Source organism: Charadrius vociferus, unplaced genomic scaffold (genome assembly GCF_000708025.1).
Source record: "Charadrius vociferus isolate BGI_N301 unplaced genomic scaffold, ASM70802v2 scaffold362, whole genome shotgun sequence".
NCBI classification, from domain to species: domain Eukaryota; kingdom Metazoa; phylum Chordata; class Aves; order Charadriiformes; family Charadriidae; genus Charadrius; species Charadrius vociferus.
The window spans coordinates 1,162,721-1,185,371 of NW_009647052.1; the positions used below are offsets into that span (position 1 = coordinate 1,162,721).

The 22,651-nt window shown below is 41.3% G+C and overlaps 1 protein-coding gene across 1 annotated transcript in view; it reads right to left on the minus strand.

The window, feature by feature from the left end:
* Window positions 1–22,475: 22,475 nt before the first annotated feature.
* CD109 (CD109 molecule) overlaps window positions 22,476–22,651 on the minus strand; it is a 63,461-nt gene continuing 63,285 nt past the window's right edge. Inside the window, exon 32 of the mRNA XM_009895767.1 lies at window positions 22,476–22,645. Within this exon, the coding sequence (XP_009894069.1) occupies window positions 22,476–22,645 (170 nt within the window). The remainder of the gene's footprint in view (window positions 22,646–22,651) is intronic.

Sequence of the window (22,651 nt, forward strand, 5' to 3'; positions counted from 1 at the left end):
GATATGCTTTCCAATTATGTTCTAAAGAGAGTTAGAAAATCCACATGATGGAACTGAAAGGAAAGAAAGAGAAGAGAAGGAGAAAATAAGAAGTGCTGAGAGTATGCCAAAATATTAGTCATCCCTTGAGTCTACCCTGAAAGGTTAGTGTTATTTTTAAGAATACATTCCTTTAAGGAAAAGAATAATTTCCTAGCAGAGGTAATTTCTGGATGGTCATAAACTCTCTCAAGGGAAGCAGAAGCCCCAAAGATGAAGTCAACAAAAGCTAGGCAAAGGAGTAGGAGGAGGAAATCTGCACAGGAGTCCTCGGGGCAACCCCAAGAGTGAGCTGCTACTGGAAGGGAAGAGATACAGAACATCCTGGCAGAGACCAGCTGTTGTGTAGGTAAAGATCTGAGTGGGAAAACATCTGCAAGGAAAGGGAGTAGAAAACAGGTATGCGCTTCTTAGAAAATATCTCAGGTTAGATGGCAGTAGTGTTCTCATTGTGGTGACATGAAGAGAAGGCTGACACACTATTGTTTAGTTTTGGTTTGCTTCATTTGAACCATATGACATTTTAATGTGAGTGAAGGCAGGCCAAAATGTTGTCACCTACCCTGTAGCCTACAATACAGAATTTGTGGATTTTTCAGTTTTGAAAAATTTTCAGGGTATATCTAGCAACACTTAATGAACTAAGGGCTGTTATGGAGACACAAGAGTCACCCCCTCTGGTTCCATACCAGACTCCCAGGCCAGCATTTTCCCCAGGCAGCCTCAAGTTGCACTGGAACCTGACCAGCTCAGTAAAGGAAACATCACTGACTTTGCAAGTTGAAAACACCATTTTTTTTCACTTTTTAATTTGAAAGACTATGTGTTTCACTGCTCTGGAGTTGTAACTGGCAGTGTGTTCCCCTGGAGACAAACGAAAGCATGGTTCCTGAGCTAGATGGTAGGTCTTATCCATCTCAGAAAGGAAAGGAGCCCATGAGCAGAGCTCATCAGTCTGAGTAAGCACTATGCCAACACCTCATCTAGAAGCCTCCAAAGCGACAAGTTTCTGAGAGCTCCTAAGCCCCTCTGTCATGCCTGCAAGTTAAGGCTGCCCAGCATCTCTGGGTAAATCTCTAAGTACCATGACAATTTGATCCATTGTCATCTGGAGAACATACCGCTTTGGTGGCATACCACAGTGGCAAAGGCTGATACTTGGCTCACTGGGACCACTTAATATGTTAAACGCGTTCTATTGCTAGGCATTCTTTAAAATTGGAAAAAAATTAATAGTCTCAGTCATTTGATATGCTATGAGGTAAAGATGCTGTTTTTCAACGTAAGTGGTGACACTTCATATGAGTTCAGGAAGGAAGAAAAAAATCCTGTAATGTTAGTCTATAAATTCAGTTTATCAATTCTAAGTAATGGGTCATTGCTATAATCAATAGACATAGAAACTCTTGAAACAAAGTCATTGTCATCCATCCTAAGACTTGCAGCGAATTTTTTCTAATGTGGTCAAGTTTCTTTTGCTGTCTGCCTTCTCAATAGTTAGCCCTCTTTCAGTCTGTTGTTCAGTCTATAGACAGCTGAAGGGAGGGACTATTTTACCAGACAGTGCGCATAGTGCCACCAAGCCCATTTTCAGCACATTTTAAGTATATTCATATGGTGGGAAATGGTAAGAAAATCTTCTCTGTGCAAGGAAATACCGTTTGGAGCTCCATTGCTTTAGCTTAATCCATAGGGTTAGTCCTGAAATGTGATCCATGTGATTCCTAGCATGGATGGAAACATTTTGCTGTGCAGGGACTAACTTAGGTTAGAAGCTTTAATTTAACACTACCTCACTCACGTTCTTGAGAATCATAAAATCATAGAATACTTTGGGTTGGAAGTGACCTTTAAAGGTCATCTAGTCCAACTCCCCTGCAATGAGCAGGGACATCTTCAACTAGATCAGGTTGCTCAAAGCCCCATCCAACTTGACCTTGAATGTTTTCAGGGATGGCACATCTAGCACCTCTCTGAACAAACTGTGCCAATGTTTCACCACCCTCAATGCAAAAAATTTCTTCTTTCTATCTAGTCTAAGTCTTCCCTCTTTTAGTTTAAAGCCATTACCCCTTGTCCTACCACAACAGGCCCTGTTAAAAATTTGTCCCCATCTTTCCTGTAGGCCCTCTTTAAGTACTGAAAGGCTGTAAGGAGATCTCCCCAGAGCCTTCTCGTCTCCAGGCTGAACAACCCCAGCTGCCTCAGCCTGTCTTCATAGGAGAGGTGCACCAACCCTCTGATTGTTTTTGTGGCCTTCCTCTGGATCTGCTCCAACATGTCCATGTCTTTCCTGTGCTGAGGACTCCAGAGCTGGATGCAATATTCCAGGTGGGGTCTCACCAGAGCAAAGTAGAAGGGCAGAATCAACTCCCTCGACCTGTCTCCCATGCTTATTTAGATGCAGCCCAGGATGCAGTTGGCTTTCTGGGCTGCAGGTGAACATTGCTCACTCATGTCCAAGTTTTCGTCCACCAGTACTCCCAAGTCCTTCTCCTCAGGGCTGCTCTCAATCCCTTCATCCCCTGGCCTGCATTGACACCGGGGGTTGCCCTGACCCAGGTGCAGGACCCTGCACTTGACCATGTTGAACCTCAGGAGGTTCACATGAAGCCACTTCTCTAGCCTGTGGATGGCATGTCCCTCTGGATGGCATCCCATCCCTCAGGTGTGTCAACCGCACCACTCAGCTTGGTGTCTTCTGCAAACTTGCTAAGGGTGCACTCAATCCTACTGTCTATGTCATTGATGAAGATATTAAACAGTACTGGTCCCGATATGGACACCTGAGGGACACCACTTGTCACCAATCTCCATCTGGACATTGAGGGGATGTTATGGAGGGGAAAGAAGTCATATACTTCTGACTTCTTTTTCAGTATTATCAAAAGGGTTCAGGGAAGTGCAAATACTCCCCCACCCCCTGCCAACGTTCTGAAATATCAAAGATGAAATCAGTCTTGAGTTTAAGATATTTTTATTAAATGAGGTCAGGAAGATCATTTAAGGAAAACTATCACAACTCAGAGAATGTGGAATATTTGAATCAAATTTGAACCTCAGCCTACTGAAATTTCCAAGCTTCTGCTAGGTGAGTTAGACGTTGCAATTTTTCTACAATTCCAGCAACGTTTTATGGTCTTTTCCCTAACTTTACAGTGAATTACAACTTTTACAGAATGAAATCATTGCCATAAAGTGCTGAATGATGACATTGCAAAGATATGTAATACATTCATCGTGAAACACTGTCAAAATAAAAAAAAAAAACTGTCAGGAATATCTTGGTTTGAGAATTCACATTCAGCATCAAAACCAAAAAGAAGAGAAAGAGAAAACCACAAAATTCTGAGAAATTTCTGCAGGTATCTCCTGGAATTATATCACCACGATCAATACGCCTTCTTTTATCCCAATGCAGAGGCAATAATAAACCTCAGGCCAAATCAGCCATCTGAGCCATCTTGAACTCTTGAAACTGGGCACTCAGGAGGCCCTTGTGCTTGCGCCTCAGTCTGGCAGTTCTGCATATGTATGTCTGGGGATACACATCCACTTCTCCCTTATTTTCCTGTTGTTTCAAAATTCAGCCCTTGTAAACAAATACTCGGCTGTTGTAACACCTTCTACCTCTGGGCTTGTGAAAAAGTTCAAAATGGTTGTAGCACCAACTGTATCAGAAACTGTTTATCTGCTCGTTCTTGATATCCACACACATCACATACCACATACAGAGCAGTACATACAGCATTCTGAAGTACAGCCAGATGAGCACATGTCTTTTTTACCCATACAAGAATGTATGTTACCCTTCACTCAGACCCAGATATTTCCCAGTATAGTTGGCTGATAAAGATTTTCCCAGCCCTAAAACACTTTGCTTCCTAAGCCCTCACAATGAGGTCAATCTCTTGGAGGCGTAAAACTGTTGGCTTTATTACAGTACTCAGCAGCATGTGTGCTTAAGATGCAGGAGGTCTCTGGAGCTAGCTCTGGGTTGAGCTGCTTTATTATCTCTCCCCAAGCTGCAAAAAGTCAAGTATTAAACCACTGGAGAAATTGTACAGTTCTTATATTTCTAAATTTCAGGGCAGAAACTCGGAAACTTTAATGAAGCTCAGGTTTGATTCAAATTTTCCAATGTTGCTAAATCTGGAATCCTCCCTCTCTCCTCACCACCCTTATTGTTCTTCTGGACCTCCTCTATTTTTGAATCACCTTCTGCATGGCAAGGCAGTTCCAGAATACCGTGGTCATCCTTTCTATTTATGAAGACAGTATTTTCTGAACAGGAGACGGAGCCAGCAATTTTAGGGTGCTTGTAATTTCTTTCATTTCTCAGTTTCTTATGTGATTTTTTCCACACACTGGTTCTGCACATAGAGGTGGAGCAGCAGTCATCCAAAAGGAAGAAAAGCTAATCAGAGAATCATAACTTCTCTTTAATTAACTTTTTCTTTTAAAAAGCACAGCAATTACATCTGCAGTGCTTTGACATTCAGTTACATCAAAACCCTACTGTTTTCCATGGAGATAATTGAATGCAATAATGAAACTTCTCTTATGGGTGACATTTCTTTTTAATCCATTTTAATTATATTTCCAAAATAACTATTTAGCTACATGGGGGATTAATAAAAAAAAAAAGGAAGTTTGTTTGTTTGTTTTTTTAATTTAAACCAAGAGGCAATCTGTCACCCCAAAATTTGCAATCAATCACTTCAAAAGTTTATAGCTGAACCCACCCTGGTTCCTCCTCCTCTGATCCTTAAAATTGATCATGACACCACTAAGGGTCCTACTCAAAGCTATCCTAATGATCTTAACGTGCCCTTAAAGTACCAAACATGCAAAGCAATATACCCCATTTAATTACACCGTTAAAGTTTACAGTCGTTGATGCTTTGTAGCCTTAATGAGATTCAAAGAGAAGAAGATGTCCAGAGTGTTACCTACACCTGGCATCTATCAGACACATACTATGAATCAAGATTTATCTACCTGCTGCTTTCTAGTTGTCTCGCTGTTTCCTCATGTTCCTTCATCTCTCCGCATCCTTCTGTGTCTTCCCTGTTTCATTTGTTGGCAGTGAGTCTTCTGGAGTAGGGACCATATTTTTGTGCCATGATTGTACGAAGCCTGGCACAGGTGGGTCATGGCCACTGAGAAGGACTCCTTAGTTGTCCCAGCTAACAGTAACGATAGAGTCAGTGACAACCACATGTGCACCAAGTCCCGACCTACCTGAGCATGCTGAGGTGACAACCACTCCTCCACCACAGCTTTTAAAATTGGATATTGTGGGTGCATGCCTGAAGTTTCACACACCCCAGGAAAAAGAACATGAAGCAGCTGTTTAATGATCTGACTAGAATATTTTTGGCTGACAAGTCTTCAGTTAGGTTACACTCAGCTGAGGCTGCACACCATATTCCATTATTTTAGCACCTGAAAGACTGTCCAGAAGGTTGATCTGAAATAGAATCTGGTTTCAGAAAATCTGTTTAGGAAATCAGTTCATCATTTCCTATCTGTTACAGGAGGTTTTTCAAAACGGGAATTTGCTGCTCATAGCAGCTGGGGGCTAAACTGCTTCTTGAGTTTTTGAAAATATTCTCTTCGCAAAATCTTGTAGTGAATGTATCTGAAATACTTTAGCTGATATACTTCTATAAAACCAGCTATAAATTATATCTATAATTACATTTAAAGGAAAATCCTGTTTAAAAAATCTTTAGGTACTGAACTGCATATTCTTTCTTTAATTAAGGGATCTAATTTTGTATCAGGAGTCTACATGAGACTTAGTAAAATGCTGGTAAATCATCCAGAAGCTTGAAAGGAAACTTGGTAAGTTCCTGTGGCTTTGGGACTCTGTAATAAGACAGTTTGGGCACAGGATCCAGTGAAAATGGACTGTGGCTGAACGTACATTTTCTCTAAACTAGTGGCATTCCCCAAGTAATCTAAAAAAGTGGGATTTTCAGTCACAAATTTTATGTGAACCTCTTCTGCTTGAGCATCAGCCTCCTTCACAAAACATGATGGTACATAAGCTTTGTATGCTCTACTGTAAGTAATAAAAGGAAAAAAATTCTAACAGTGTAGTCATTTGAACTTTCTACCTCCTTTATTTTCTCTGCTTAACTTCATGTATGGAAACACTTGCACAAAAAATGCCTAGTCTAGTAAAACCAGATAAAATCCAATACAGCATGCTGAGGAGTAGAACTAGAGTTACACTGGGATGTTTGTTGGCATCAGGAGAACGAGGATTAAAAGTAACTTTTGTCACCTGGTTCTCAGACCCTGCCAGGCTCACTCACTAGGCATTATCCAAGTTTGATGATACTGAATGTGCAGATTTTTTCATTTTGACTATTGGCAATGCTTTTTTTTCCAATATGTGAACCAACCAGTAAGTTCTTACAATCGTAGTTAGCTCACTGGACAACACTGAGTTCATTTTCAAAGCAGCAGATCACTTACAGCTCCCTGGGACTCTGGGATTTTCAGAAACCAAGAACTGAAATTCATCTCCATTCCTGATTCTGAAATATTCAACATAAGTACTTGAAGATGGCCTAAAAAATCGAAATATGTGCAGCTGGCAGCTGAGCATTACATCCACACCTTGAGAAGGTGCCTCAGCTGAGACTCATTGGTGGCCTTCAAAGAAAATTCCATGCCTGGCTCTGTCTGTGTTTTAAGTGCTGCAAGGCATGCACCAATTTGTGCTAACGTTTAGATTACTGCTTTCACCAAGAAATAATAATTAAAAAAAAATAATAATAACACAGCGGTTGATTTTTAAAATGGATGCAATCAATTGTTTCCCAGATGGTAAAACAACAATGGCTCGAGGACAGCAATTCTGGTATTTGCTCTGGCCCAGCACTGTGGTTTCTTTCATGGGCATCTGCACCCCAGAAGAATGGAAATACAGAAAGTATCTGGTGAGCGTGCATACCTCATCAACACTCATTTGGGAGATGTTGAGTTGAACTCCTGCCAGGCTATAAGACCTACATCATGGGGGATTTCACAGATTTGGGAGGATTTCAAATGTGTTTATATATGCAGCTGCAAGCTGTAGAACAGAAAATAACAAACTGCTGTGCTTCTACTCAAGCTATACAAATGTGGATATGCAAAACTAGTAACTTGCAGAGGTCAAAAATCTCTCCCTACAGTTATCGCTGCTCCCACGTAATCCTGCACGTTGGTTTGATTTCTCCTCAACAAGTTTGTGCTACCAGCTGTGTTCTCTGTCGCTTTCTTAGTCAGTTGAAATGGTGACAAGCGGCTCTAGCAAGCAGTGCTGCTGAACAACCAGGATGGACTTTCTTCTGTAAATGTTAATGGGATATTCAAAAAGACGCAGAGCAGTGCCAAACAATGTTTTCAAGAGTTTAAAGTTTAAAGATGTCGGGACATCTCTATGTCCTTGCTCGTTCTCTCTCCAAGTTGCCTCTGTGGAGGTAGTGAGTATTCTCACCAGGAAAAGAGAAATTCCCTGTTTGTTTCATTACCCGTGTCATCAATCTCCATCTTGCAATTGTGTTGGCCTCCCAAGGAACAGGGGTTGTTTCTGTTTTGAATAATCAGGCCAACAGTTGTCAGCTGTCATTGCCAACAGCCACATCCAGCAACCAGTGTGTCCTACCGAGACTGATACCCTACAGTAGTCTGTTGCATGGTTGACCCCTTCAAGGTTCAATACTCAACACAGCCGCTCATGGAGAAGCAATTTGTTGATAAATATTAAACAAGCCCCCATTATACTGCACTTTCCAGCAGGCCAGTGAATGTATTACATGTGATAAATATTTAGTGACTTAAATAAGGGGAATTTTTTTCCCCACCACCTCAGTGCCAGGGAACACCAAGAACAGGGCTACTTGCTAAGGAAGTTCATGAGGACTGCTAAGCCTAAGACATCCTAGAAAGGCCCTGACTCTTGGGGTCTTGTGTAGTCCTGGATCCCTGAGGCCCTTGCACAGCCAGCTACTGCACTTAAAATAGGGCAAAACTGTAAGAACAGCAAGAAATATGATTATAGGAAGCATTGGAATGATGCCAGACTCATCTATAGATGTATTTTAAAGGTACTGGGTGTAGACTGGCGCTTCCACCTCACAGCCTGCCTTCAGCACACACTTAATTCAGCGATAAATAGTTCATTTGTTCAACATCTGCTTAGACAAGCAAACATGAGCTCTGGTTTCATGGAAAAGTGTAACTGAAAATCAAAATTGTTCTTGTTATCTTGCTTATCAATCTTGCTTTCTGTCAGTGTTATTATGTGCCCAAGGTATATTCAGTATCATTTTTCTGGTTTTGTAACCTCTAGCGTTTTGATTTTATCCTTGGGGAAGAAAATGGTGAAGAAGCAGGAAAGTTCAGCAGAAATATGATATGGAGGACAAAGCTTGGCACAGAATCGTAGCCACTAATGAAAACGCTCCCTGGGTTGCTTGCTCGTACTCTGTAAAGCTGAAACTGTACCCTGTAATCTAACGACACACTTGTAACCAGCACAAAGTTATCATTTAAATGCCTATAATAATGAGGAGCTTGGCTTTGAAACCTATAAAACCTATGATATGATTCGGCCTCACCTTACGAACAGCCTGGGAAAAAGATAGCCAGTGTATGTTTATGCAACTCAGATCTGTAGTTAGTTTGCCTGCTCATGTTTATTAGGCATAGAAAACCCCTGAAAGACTCAGAAATTCATATCACTGTATCTGATACCCCTTCTTATAGGATGACTGATCCTATACTTTCCAATAAGCCATTTTCAAGAGTGACTGTTTCATTCTGCAAGTACTGTGAACCCTGTTATAAATTAGAAGTCCCATGTCCCAGCAGTCCCACTGTGCTTTTAATAATCAGCATTGACTTATGGAGGGAATTAAGGGCTAGATTTTCATTTACACCACATAACCCCACTGTAACTCCAGTGAGTTCAAAGCAGTTCTTCAGCATTTACATTAGCATCGGCAGAAAGTTACGCCTCGCACATCTCAGTAGGTCTCTTAGAAAAGCCGTCCAATGCTGTGTCATTGCAGCAGAGCCTGTAGACATCAGCTCATAACAAAACAGCACCGGAAAGGACATCAAGAGATGACTTATTCCATCTCCACCACCTAGACAGACTCATATAGACCCAGGTGATCATTAGCAGATGTTTGTCTAACTTGCTCTTAAAGAGCATCTTGCTGAAGAAGCAGGCTGTCTCCCACAGCAGCCTATCCCACAGTTTGTTTGTCCTATTAGGAAAGTTCTCCCTGATGTTTAAACTGAATTCTTTTTTCTGCAATTTAATCACCTGCTTCTAATCTTACCTCACATGGTGACAGCAAACAGATTATTCTCCTCAGCTTTTCAAGATTTTTTGATGTAGCTAGACACAGTTGACAGAGAAATATCTTATCCCACACCCCTACCTCCAGGGGCTTCAAGCAACCCTAATTCATTTCCCTCCCTGTGGTGGCTGCGCTTTCTAGACAACCCTTGTTGTCTGCCCCTGGGAACTCCACAGCCAGACCTCTGGTTTCCTGTCACAGACCTCAACAAAACACGGCAGTGGCATTCCCAGTAGCTGAGAAGTGGAAGCACATCATGCGTCTCCCAAGCTGTATTCTTGTTTATATATCAGAGTCTGTTGTTTGCCTTTTTCCACTGCAGCTTGATGTTGTTGACTCTTGCTTGGTTTATTTATGCTAGCATGTCCTGTTCTTTGACGTCCTTCACAGAGTGACCTACATTACACATACACTGCACGTGAGGCAGAGCAAAAGATTCACGTTCAGGCCAATAAAATGCACCTTGAGTGTATGTAGGAATGTGTTTTGTGACCTTTTAAACAGGTCACGTAATGTCAGTCTGAAAAGTCAGTTTTTCTGCCACTAGCACACAATAAATACTGATCTGTACATTGATCTAGCACCAACAGTCCAACATGAGCCTGATTGAAGTTCTGCTCTTCCTCCCACTCTTGCTTTCCTTCTTCCACAGAGCCAGCCTTCCCTTTGTCTCTCAGACAGACTCACGTCCCATTGCCAAAGGTATATTTTTGGCCAGTGAGGAGGCACAGAGGCTGGCTGCTGCCCCGGCTGGGACATGGCCACTCTCTTGCCCGGACATTGGGGCAGGCCACCTTTGGTCACTGCCCCTCTTCTTGTCACCCCGTGCCTGCAGCTCCCCGGGCTTGAGGAGCACAGGGTGGTTCTTGGTTTTACTTGCAGCTCACACAACTTCTTTTCGACCGTCTCCAGTAAAAAGGGCCAGGTACGAACTTCCTGGGCGCCAGATATTCCCCACCAGTGGCCAGGTGAAATGTGGTAACCTAGAGGTACTTGGGGTTTAGGCTTGTGTTTGAGAAAGTTCTTATATTTGACCTTGTGGAGCATTATCCCAGTCCTACTTATTGCAAACGTAGAAGAATAAAGTCGTCATGAATAAGTGGAAAAAGAATGAAACTAGAGAAGCAGCTGAGGCAGAGCTGGGGAGGTCACACTAGGCTTTGTTTTCTCCATAATGCACTGTTAAATGTCTCATACTCCTTTGGTGAGAGGTACCATTTCGAGACCACACATTGTGCTTCCTCATGAAGAATTCACACCTTTTGGTTTTGGCTTTGCTTCTCCTGTATCCTGTAATAAAAGTCTTCTAGGCTGTGGTTGGTCTCTGTGTACTGGAAAAATGGTGGATGGAGTCTGGGTAGGAACCATGAAAGCTGTAGCATCCCATTTTAAACGGAACAGGCAGAATACATAGCAATGTCAAACCCTCTCCTTACAACTGTCTCAATATAATTTAACGTTGTTAAACATTAAAAGTGTTCACATAGTTATTATTCTAAGATCCAATTAAAACCAGGGAGGGAAAAACAACAGACCTAAGCTGAATGTGAACAACTGACCAAGGAAAATGCACAGGAACAAGACACATTAATCACATTGACTCTCATCTAACATCCAGCCAACCCATTCATCCTTAAATGATCGCTATGGTGATGATGCATAGTTCATTCCTGAAATCAAACTGCAAACTATAAAGGAAGAATCATATGGCACCTTGCTGATACATGCTCTTGTATTGAACTTAGAATACAATGTACAGAGAGATCTCTGGCTTAATTAGTTGCCCACTGAGCTAGAGTTGGCTGCTATCTTTTTTCCCCATATGAAACCACAGAGCTTTCTCGGTACATTATTTCCACATGTGCTTATATTACTATCCCTGCCCCTTGATCCAGCATTTTAATAAGCATTCATCTCTAAAAAAAATATAAAGAAATATCTATCCACTTACCCGAATTATCCCTCAGCCCAGTCCTCCCTTTCCATCAACATGAGCCAGAAGAACCCCCAGGGAAATCCACAGAGTCTCCCTGGTAGGCGGCTGTTGTGAATCAGATCAAGAGGCTCTTTTTCATATCATTTTATTCCTTTTTATTAGGGATAAAATTTCTCATTCTTTGCTCCAGACATATTAAAATCCTCTCTTGCCTAAGTAGCAGCGCCTAAGATCTCGGCTGGTTTCAAGACACCCTGCTAGTGCCAGATGGACATGTGCTACCACAGCGAAGGGAACAGGATCCTGAGGTGTGAAAGCACCAACTTGCACTTCCTCTGCAAGTGGTAACAGGTATTTTAAAGGTGTCCACAGGTCAGAAATAAAGAAACAAGTCAACACTTCTGTAGCACTTACACATGCTTCTGCCCGACACTTCCAGTATGCCGATGTAGGAAAAGATGGCAAGTTTACACCAATATTTACACTTAAACTCAAGTGCTGTTTGCTTCTACGTTTTATCTTGTAGCCTGCACCAAACCCACCTTTCTAGGAACTGGTCTGTAGTCTACATGCCTCATCTTCCCAATTTGATTTATTTAGAGGCAATATCAACAATGAAACCAAGAATTTTCAATATAATGCTTTGATTGACAGCCAAAGTTGATTAAAGATGTTGTTTCATGTTACATTTATACAATCTTGGTTTTGTTCATATTTAATACAAAAATATTTTGAAATTAAACAACTATTGACAAAACTGAAATTCAAATTTCCGTGTAAGTGACTTAGAATGGAGTACCAAGTATCTCCAATCAGACTGCAAAATTAACTTCCTGTTATCGACCACCCTACAAATTTTGAACTGTCTGAAAATCTAACTGTATACGAATTTCTTCTAATAATAAAATACATTGAACAGCATTGTAATAAACTCAGTGGGTTTTGCTTTTCTTACAGGCTTTCATGAACTGTGAATCAGTTTTATTGCATTCTCAATGACTGTAATAAAAGTGTTGGCCTAGAAGATACACTTCTTGGTTTATTAATCCGTTCATATATCAGCTACAGAGACTACAGACAATAGTGCATAAAACTACATAAAATATATTGTAAGGTAAAACTACAAAGCAATCCTTGTAGTCAGGTTGGAAGGAATCAGCGGTATGGATTTCATAAAAAGCTTAAAATTGAAGGCAAATGAAGAAAATAAAACAGGATACCAAATGCAACAAATTACCTAAAATACAAGACAAAACCTAAATGTAAATTGCGAGTAGGAATATAAACACACAGCAAGTTTTGCATCTAAATAAGCCTATTTCAGTATGCAAGTGTTTATTCAAGCACTTGCTATGGCCTTATGAAAGTAGAGTCAATGATAGGGTTCTGGACTTAAATAAATGTCAGAGACATTGAGACATCACATCCACATCCCAGGCAGGATTTACAACAGCTCCTCTGTGAACTGCCACAGTGTCTTGCGCCATTTTTTGGTAGTCTCCCAGTCTAGTACAGGCATTCCTTGCTTGTTTGTAACTAACTGCTTAAAAGCCCCACTGTCAGGCTTCGCACCCTTTCAGTTGCCCACCTACCACAGTAGGATTTCATACTTAGGCTTCTGTGATATTATTTAGCCTTCACGCTATTTTCAGAAACTTGAGTACTGAAGATCCTTTGACTCTTTTTGTTTACATCTACACTAAATGCTCCTTGCTGCTATTAAATCTCTTTATTATTTTTGCTATTATCATCACAACCTCTGTGATAAACTGTTATCCCATTAACCTCTGCTGTCTGTTCCGTACACTAAACCACTACTTTCTTTAACCCCTTCCTTATATATCTCATCAGCGAGGTCCCTGATCATTGTGGCTGCCATTTCCATTTGGAGCCCCTCATCACCGGAGTGCCGTGCCCACGTTGGAGCAGCCGTTCTGGCTGAGACTGCAGCAATGTTGGCTGGAGAAAGCATTGCTTTTCAGATAACACTCCTGTTTACACAACTCAGCATGTTTGCTTCTTTTGCAATAGCTTGATGAATGTTCTCAGAGGCAATAGCTTGGCCAGCGTTCAGGGAATGATCCGTTTGCATCCTGGGCTTTCTTCTGCAGAATTTCTACCTTGTTCATCATTCCCTGGTCCGTGTCTGTGCAGCTGAGCACTGTCTCTCCTGAGCACAGAGCTTTGCTGTTATCTCTGTTAAAGGGAACCGATGCTTTTAGACCGTTTCTGCATTTTGTCAAGGTCAACTTGAATTCTGGTCTCTGCAGTGCTGGAACTCCCTTCCCCAGTCTCGTGCTGCCTGCCTATTTAATAAAGCTCTTTTCTAGCTTTCCAGACAGGACCCCAACACACCCCTGGGAAACTTGACTCAATGTAACTTTCCCTTCTGGGGCTTCAAAAGATCTGCCAGACCTGTGTAATCCTTCCTCCACTGCAACTGTCCATTGTCTTAAGGCTTTCAAAGCCCAGAAGAGGATGGTGAGCAAGTGACTTACCCCATCCAGGGCTCCTTGCACTGGAAGGACTTAGGGTTTGCTCTACAGTGGATAACAGCCCAGTAGTGAGGATGAGGATGCTTCCAAAGACAGGTGTGAAAATTTAGCTGCACAATACTCTATATTACATCCAATTTATTCCTAATGTCTCAAAGTTCAAGGCTAGTTTAAACTCTAGTGCATAAGGTTTTAACTTCTCCTTTGCCCTGGATAAGTACAGCTGTACTCGGTCACAGTATACTCAGAGGTAAAATCAACCCTGGAAGTCATGGCTGTGTTAGATCCCTTTTTTTTTTTTCACATGGAAAATATCTTACCACAAAGGTGGTCACTGTACGAAGCAGCCCCGTGTCTCACAGGGCACATCTCGCGCAGGGGCTTCTCTACCTCTGACGGAGTCCTGGGACTTTCTGTATCATGCCGGGGACTTAAGTCATTCCCAAGAGAAGCCAAAGGGTGCACTGATGGTTCATAACTAACCCTTTCTTCCCCTTACAGTGATATCTCATCTTTCCCCTGAACTTCTTGAGCTTAATGACTCTTAAGGGACTTTCACTAGGATATCAGTTTCCTTAGGCTCCCTCTATAGCAGAAGCACAATAAAAAATAAATACATAAAAAAATAATAAATACATCAGGAGACAATTTAGGTGCTCTGACTTACCCTTTTCAGAAACCCATCTTGTTCCATCAGTTATTTAGACAGTAAAGGAAGATTTGCCTCCTCAGTTAGTCCCTAAGGCCACAGTCCTGTCACTCCTCAGGATGGTGCTGTGTTTACTGGGACTACAGCAACATGCCAGTGACAAGGAGCAAACTCAAATGATAGGAATCAAAGGCAAAACAAGCAAAGGATAATTTGAAAGCATGCAAAGCCTGCAAAGAGCATCCACCGTTTTATATTCAGCATATACTCCCCATTCAGCAGTCACAATCTGCTGCAATTCTTGTTGCTATTAAAAATTACCACTCCTCAATCCCTAATGTGCTAATAACGGGGAGAAAGGAAGCAGAAAGGGAGCAAGGACAAATGGCAGATGTCAGGCAAACATTATCTTGAGCGTAAGGGAAAATAGTTTCAGAAAACAGAAAACCCATGAAACCATCTTCCACTTTGGGAAGTGCTTTCCCATTAAAGGAACATCAGCATAAGTTATGCATTAAGGATAAGAACACACAACTAAAACATATGGCACTAAGATTAAGCAGAGTATTTTTATTGCTTTATTATCTTATCATACTGGGCAAAAAACAATATAAACCCACAAACCTGCAGTTCTTAAAGGAGTTACACATATGGGAGGAAAAAAGCAAGAAACAAGACTGAAAGATTCTGCATCTTTTATCACCTGTTGCCATCTGGAAAGAGGTGTATTTTCTACTATGTCTGGGGACTGCGGAGAGAAATCTAGGTGAGCAAAAACAAATGACAGAAGGCGATTTTTTTCGAAGCTAATTAATACAGTAATTTTACTTCAGTGGATTCTTGATCTGTATAACTGAGATATTTTTAATTCTATCAAAATAAAGCATTTCCAAATTTATACTCCTAGGCTTTACTGTATTTCCCCATAAAAGGATACACACTATTGGCACACACAGTGAGAGATCCTGTTGCAACAAACTTGTACGGACGCAGGAAAAGGCAGGCTTTACCTAGATGGCAAGAGGCTTGCAATCTCACTAGAAGGGAAGAGGCAGCAGCAGATACACACAGGCAGAGGACACAAGAAACAGTGAGGAGATGCTGGTCATCACAATAGCTCTCAGCTCCATGGGACCAATAAGGCTTGTCAGTGCCTACACATGCCATCACGCGAAAAATCACAGCAAAGGAGACCTGCCGGAGGGGTTTGCAGCTGTACTGATCTGGCTGGGAGGGAGTCCATTTTCTTCCTAGTAGCCCATATGGCGCTGTGTTTCAGATTTGTAACTAAAACAGTGTTGATGACAACACGCTGATGTTTCAGCTGCATCAAGGCCTTCTCATTTCTCGCACTGTTCTCCTAGCAAGTAGGCTCAGGGTGAGCAATAGGCTGGGAGGGAACACAGCCGGGACATCTGACCCCAACTGACCCAAGGGACAGTCCATAACTTGTAATGTCATGCTTAGCAATAAAACTGGAGGTACTTTCCTAAGCAGGTGTTGCTCAGAGACTGGCTGGGCATCTGTCTGCTGGCGGGAGGTGGGCAGTCGTTGCCTTTGCATCACTTCCTTTTTCTTTTTTTCCTCTTTTCCCCTTCCACTATTAAACTGTCTTTATCTCAACTCATGAGTTTTTCTCTCTTTGCCCTCCCAGTTCTCTCCCCCATTCTACTAGGGGTGGGAAACAAGTGGGTGCTTAGTTGCTGGCTGATGTCAACCCACCACAGCAGGAAAGCAGTGATGCAGCTTTGTAAGTGCATATAGGAGCATGCAAACATCATGCGTATCTTGACCCCTGGGGTATGCCACCAGTGACTGCTCTGCAGCTGGGCTTTGTGCTGTTGATCACAACCCCTTCAGTCCAGCTGTTCAGCCAGTTTTCAGTCCACCTCAGTGCCAACCCATTTAGCCCACAAGTCATCAGGTTTATCTATGAGGACGTTATAAGAGAAAGCCTTACTGAAGTCTATGTAAATATCCAGTTTCTCCTCATCCACGCAGCCAATCCTCTCATCGTAGAAAGCTGTCAGGTTGGTTAAACATGATTCCAGCTTCATAAATCTGTGCTGACAAGTCTCAAGTGTCCTTTATCCACCCTGAGTTTGAGTTGACAGCTATTTATCCATAAGTGAGACCAAAAAGGATTTTAGTCTCGACAGGCAACAACAGCTTTGAAGGGTCGATCTGTGAGACATCAGCACAGGGATGGTTGCTGAGCTCACGGGTGAAATCGCTGAGAGGTCAGGGTAAAAGAGGTGAGCAAGGCTGAGCAGATCCTGACCTCAAAGCTCAAACAGACCAGGAAGCTCTTCCAAGGGCAGGCAGGAGGAGCAGTGAGAGAATTGTGAGAATCAGGGAAAGATAGGGTCATGGGGGACAAACTTCTAAAGCACGAGAAACGACTGTTATAATAGTTCACCTGAAAAAAAAAATAATTTGCACATCAATTCAATTAGGTTTTTTATAAAATAGTTTGGTATAAAGATTACTTGGATCTCTGTTACTGCCACTGCAGGCCCCATAGAGCAATAAGCTCTGTATCTGAAAGGTTTGCTCCTGTTCACAGAAAGCACAGTTCCTGAGGTTCTCCATGACCACAAAGGGCCTGCCTTAGCTGAGTTCATCACATTATCTTAGGTACTACTTCTGGTGACGTTAACGGCAAAGCTTCCACTAACTTCACGTTGACTAAAATAATATGCTTTTAAAATGTGGTCACCTCTATTTGGAAAAGTCCTAAACAATGGTCACAGTTAGCAGCCTGACCGTTGAAGTCACCATTGCACCCCTTCAAATTATGAGCTTTAAAACACAGGCGAGGCAGCCTCTAAGATGTGCTGAGGATGGGCAGTAGCCCACACAGTACAGAAACTGAGGTCTGCTTACTACAGGTGGCTGTATTGTTAAACAAGCAAACACTAGACATATATTATTACAAGTCATCTTTAATAAATTTGAAAATAGCTATTGCAAACTTTATTAGAAGAAAAATAAATCACTGACAATTTTCCAAAATCCTGTGAAAGTCTAGTTCCTTAACATCGTTTTACTATTTGAAAAGACAGAAGCAATTTGCATAGCTAGCATGTTAGTTCACCTCTGTTTGCTCAAAACAGTTCATCAAAGCTTTCTTTTTCTACCATCTCTGATGTCACCAAAAGTGGAAACGTTTATGATGATCCTAAACTGGATCAAAATGGGTATCGGACTACCTTTCAAGGCAGCCAAGAATTTTAGTTCCAATTGCTTGAGGCCTGATATGGAAAAAGAAGAGATGCAATAGCCAGTAGGGCAGCTAGTGTATGGTACATTACACCTGCTTATATGATACTTCCTTTGAGCCAGTATTTTTTATATTTTCTTCCTCATATTAGTATCCCACCCAATCTAACAATACTAAAAACCAGAACAAAAAATCAATTCATAATATAACATCATAACATCTGAGCAAGGCTGACAAAGCTTTTGGGTAACCACTAGGAAATACAGAAATAAAATGCATTTGAAATCAGAGAAACCTTAACACCAGAGTTCTGGTGACTCAAATGTAGCACATAAGCAATTAATGCTCATACACATCTGAAAATAATGAGCTATCCATTAGGAAAAATAATCACTGGATTGATCTAACACAGCACACTGTCAGACTTTATTGCATAGAATACCATTAGTGCAATGATATTTTCAAGTGGCACGCAAAAATACAATAAACTGAGTTAGAAACAACACTGAAGTCAAATATTTTGACATGACGAAAAGGAGAATCTAATAATAACTCAAAGGACCTGATCACCTGATATTTTATGGATAAATTACTAGTGAAAACATCTAATTTCAAAATCTTCTATGTATTTAGAGGACTAAACACATAAGTATGGTTCACTGCATAAAGATTTATGGTAGAAGAAAGGCTATAACAGAAATATTATTGGCCATTAGAATGAAAATTGAATACTCTTTCTTAGTGTTTGAGATAGATAGAAAAATCATGCCATTAGGTACCATTTGCTTTCCAAACAATCTTTCCCAAAACCTAACTGTATATTTTGAAAAACAGAACATCACACAAGGTTGTTGGTTTGGGCACTTTGTGAAGATCTTGTATGTTTTTAATTGCACATACATTACACACTATAGTATGCTGGAGCCTATATAATGTCGATGAATATACATATGCTTTCTACGGGAATCTGCTTAAACCAAATATTGTCAATATTCATCCCAACTTGAACAACACATTTGGAGAAACATTGCTAGATAACATTTTGAAAACTGAATTAAAAAAATCTTAGGTTTGATTTTCAACAGTGACTTTCAAGGCAAAAGAGAGGCATGTTAACGTTGGACCTTGGCTCTTCTGTTTCTCCTGCACCAGCATGGCCACTTCCCCCTTTTATCACGTGCCACTGATGTGCACAAGCCACAAGCTCCTGCTTGTGAAGTACACAGGAGCATGGTGGTGCCACGCTGGGAACCAAACCAGCCACGGAGCTGGCCCAGCGTGCAGGCTCCGAGGTGCTGTAAACCTGTAAGGCAGCACTCGTTCCCTGTTCTGTATAACAGCATCTGGTATAGAAGGTTCCTAGATGACACCCATAGAGAAACCTGTAGAGAAAACCTCAGCTGAGATCATGGATGACAGCAAAAGTAGAATTTGGGGGGCAGATCCTTTAAAATGCATTACGTTTTTGTTTTAAACTCAGTCCTAAAGAAATGACTATTTCTTACTGATTTAATAGCATATTAATGGCCCTGCACAGACCATGTCCATTGGCAGCACGTGGCTGAAGAGGGCACGAGAAGTACGAAAGCATACTCAGATTTCAAAGAAACAGCAACCACACAGAAATGTTCAGGCAATGCAACATGAAGGCTCCATCACAAAATACCTTTTCCTGACTGCTTTTAGCATCACTCCTTAAAGCTCCTTAAAGACCTTGTTCCTAAAGAGTTCCTAAAGATTTTTTGCTAAAAGATTTCCTAGTAACTTCAGTGGGAGCATGGTCCCTCTAACATCAAAAACTGGCTTTACAGAGCAATGGAAAAATATATATATATGCTGAGCATTTGTATAAAGGTTGCTACATAACGATGTGGAAAGCAAAAAAAAAAGTCACTATGCCACATCATACTCCCTTTCCTCTGTTCCGTTCACTGCCAACACACAATACAAAATTTATCCTCTGCAACTCATTCAAAGCACTAACCACAACTGCAAAGTGACTGAAGGCATCGGTGTAGGAATGTTAAAGGCCACCTGGTGTAAACTTTTATTTAAAATCATATGATATACACTGTTCCTTTAAACTAGCTTAGTGCAGAGGCAGATTTGGATGTCCATAATGATATGCCTGCTGCATAGAAAGAACTAAAATCAAAGAGAATGTTTGTTCACTGACTCCGACAATTTCCGTGACATGGTGCATTATGACTGATGCTTCTTAGTAGGGTGTGCAAGGCAGCCAAGAGTCATTTAAAAACATGTGTTTGTCTCAAAAACAAATGTAAAGGAATACTAATAAGAGCTGCACTGTCTGAAATTAGGGTAAGCAGTTTAAATCCATTTTTCTGGAGGATATTCAGGAAGCTGGGACTGCCTGCAAAATAAAACTTGTTTATTCCTACTATCTCCTGCAAAGGAGTAGTTTATCTCCAGTACATCTTGTCTAGAAAATAAGCCTCTTTATCCTATGATTAATCAGGTATCAATGTTCCTCTTAGAAGCTCTACATATAGCAAAAATTGAAAGTATGTGAGCTTTGGGTCCTTGAAACTATACTAATATGACATGTCAAGGCTGCTGTCCCCAAAGGCAAAAGAAGAGCTGCTTTCATAGGTCACCAAGAAATCAAACCCACAGCAAAACACATCCCAGTTCAGAGTGTGAATGTTTTCCAGATCTTACACTTGGCACAATTCAACCTAATCTCCCATACTTGGGTAAAGGATTTGAGATGCAAAGATGTGTTTCAGTTTGCATCTTGCTTTCTACTAGCTTTGGACCCGTGTAACCAAGGGCATGACTTACAGAGGGTCAGACCCTGCACCCTATTGACTAAGTAGTGCTTTGGATTTCAAAAAATAGTGTTGTTTCATGTGGGTCAGAGCAGCACAGGCACTTAAGTTAAGGCACAAATCAATTATTCAAGGGGCTAGATCCAAAGTACACCAAAAGCAAGTGAAAAGCGTGAACTGGCTACAAAGAACCAGGCCTAAGCTCTGCCAGAGAGACTGAACAGAACCCCAAGTTTGTGAAAAACATTATAAATTCTAAATACAGCTAAAGTAAAACAAACACCCCACCTAATCTAGTTTTGCAGTTAAACACCTATACCTCAGTACTAGAAGGCACCCAGTTCAGGAAGTTCAGGCCGAATTTCCTTTGTGAACAGAAGTATAGATAAGCATAAAATACATAAATATACATTTTAAGCAGTAGCAAAATTTGGATAAAAATTAGAAATTGCTCAAGGAAAGTGACTGCCATATTATTCCATGTGCACACACGCACACTCCGTCTCAAAAAATTATGAAGGAATCAACAGCCTTAAAATTTCTACCTGTGTTAGTCAGCATGACAGCTATTAACTTCATTTTAGTAACTAGGAATGTTATCAGCTTGGCTTCCTTATCAAAAAGAAGTAAGCAATAGATATCACAGGCAGTATCCAAGAAGGATAAATCGGCTGCCAGACAGGGAAGACGTTCATGCACTCACGCAGGAGGGAAGAGCACCCAAGCTCTCACATTTCCACATTCTCCCCATGTGCAGGTTTGGGTGTAAAAAAGTGCCTGCTGCTGCTCTTCACCATCCTCCTCCTCCAGCCCACTTCAGCAAAGCCCTTCAGCATACAAGGATGTGCTTAAAGTTAAGCAAGCATGTCAATTGTTTTGCCGGACTGAATGCCTCTACAGCCCACACCTAAAAGCCTCTCCCACCAACCAACGACAGGACTTGTACATGCAGATGGCATTGAAGGCCCATCAGTGGACATGACACAGAAAGCAATTAACAGCTGTTTAGGGTTATGCCACTTAAATCGTTGACAAGACGACACTGCAAATGCAAGGCATAAATGATGCCCCAGAGTGACATTTCTAGAAGACTTGCAAAAAAACAGAAAAGGATCAAAGCAACCTCCGTCCTGCTGGTCATAAATATGCCAATGGACACCAGCATTCTCACATAGAAAGAGAATTAGGTTTGTTTCTAAATAACCCTGGAAAAATGAAGTCTCAAACACAGACTCCATCTTTGATACATTTACAGCAAAAACCTTTCAGAGTAAAATGCATGAGAACATCCTGAGGCCTTATTTTCAAATATGAATAGCTTATGAATTGGCAAAAAATCCACCTAGCTTCTCTGTAATGATAAAAAAAAAAAGACTGACAATTTTCTGGAGCACTCAGCAGTTTGTGAATGCAGCACTTTTTGGCTCTTGGATCTGCTCTGAAGCCAGCTCCTTTTATTTTTCATATTATTCCCCATGAGAGCATACAGCAAAATTCAATGTTAATGTTAAATGTCATGTCTGCAGAACAGAACACAGCGAGCCCTGATACCAAGCTCCCAGCACTCTGCTTACCAACACCCCAACGGTGAGGCAGATAGCATTTCAGAAAAGCACAGTAAACTAACATACATCCCTAAAATCAAGCACAATTGAAAGCTGGGGTAAAAAGGGAGTGGGAACATGGAGCTAGGTTTGTCTTTTCTCAGACTGCTTTCTCAGTAAGTCTGTGCTTCTTCAGAAAATAACTTCAGTATGAAACTAACACTTGGAAAGTTTTTCCAGCAGACAACTTAAAGAACTTTGTTTTCTGGCACAGCCAGAAATTTACCATATGGGCCAGCCCAGCTCTCCCTGAACGCAGCAGGAGTTTGGTCACTGTAATCACTAAAGACGGGCTGGTATCTGAACATAAAATTTTCTTTGGATAATTTATGGAAACCTCAGATGTGAAACATAATCTGTTTCCTTTTACAGCACCCAACTGCACAGCAAGTTTACATGAAGGACAAACAGCACGCAGAACAGGGAGGCCAATGAAGAGTGTTGAAGCAAGGCTGGAGAACCATCCCGGTGGCAAAGACTGCAATCACTTTCACAGAAGTCACAAGGGGTTATACTTTGCATTACTTCTGAATTTCAGCTTC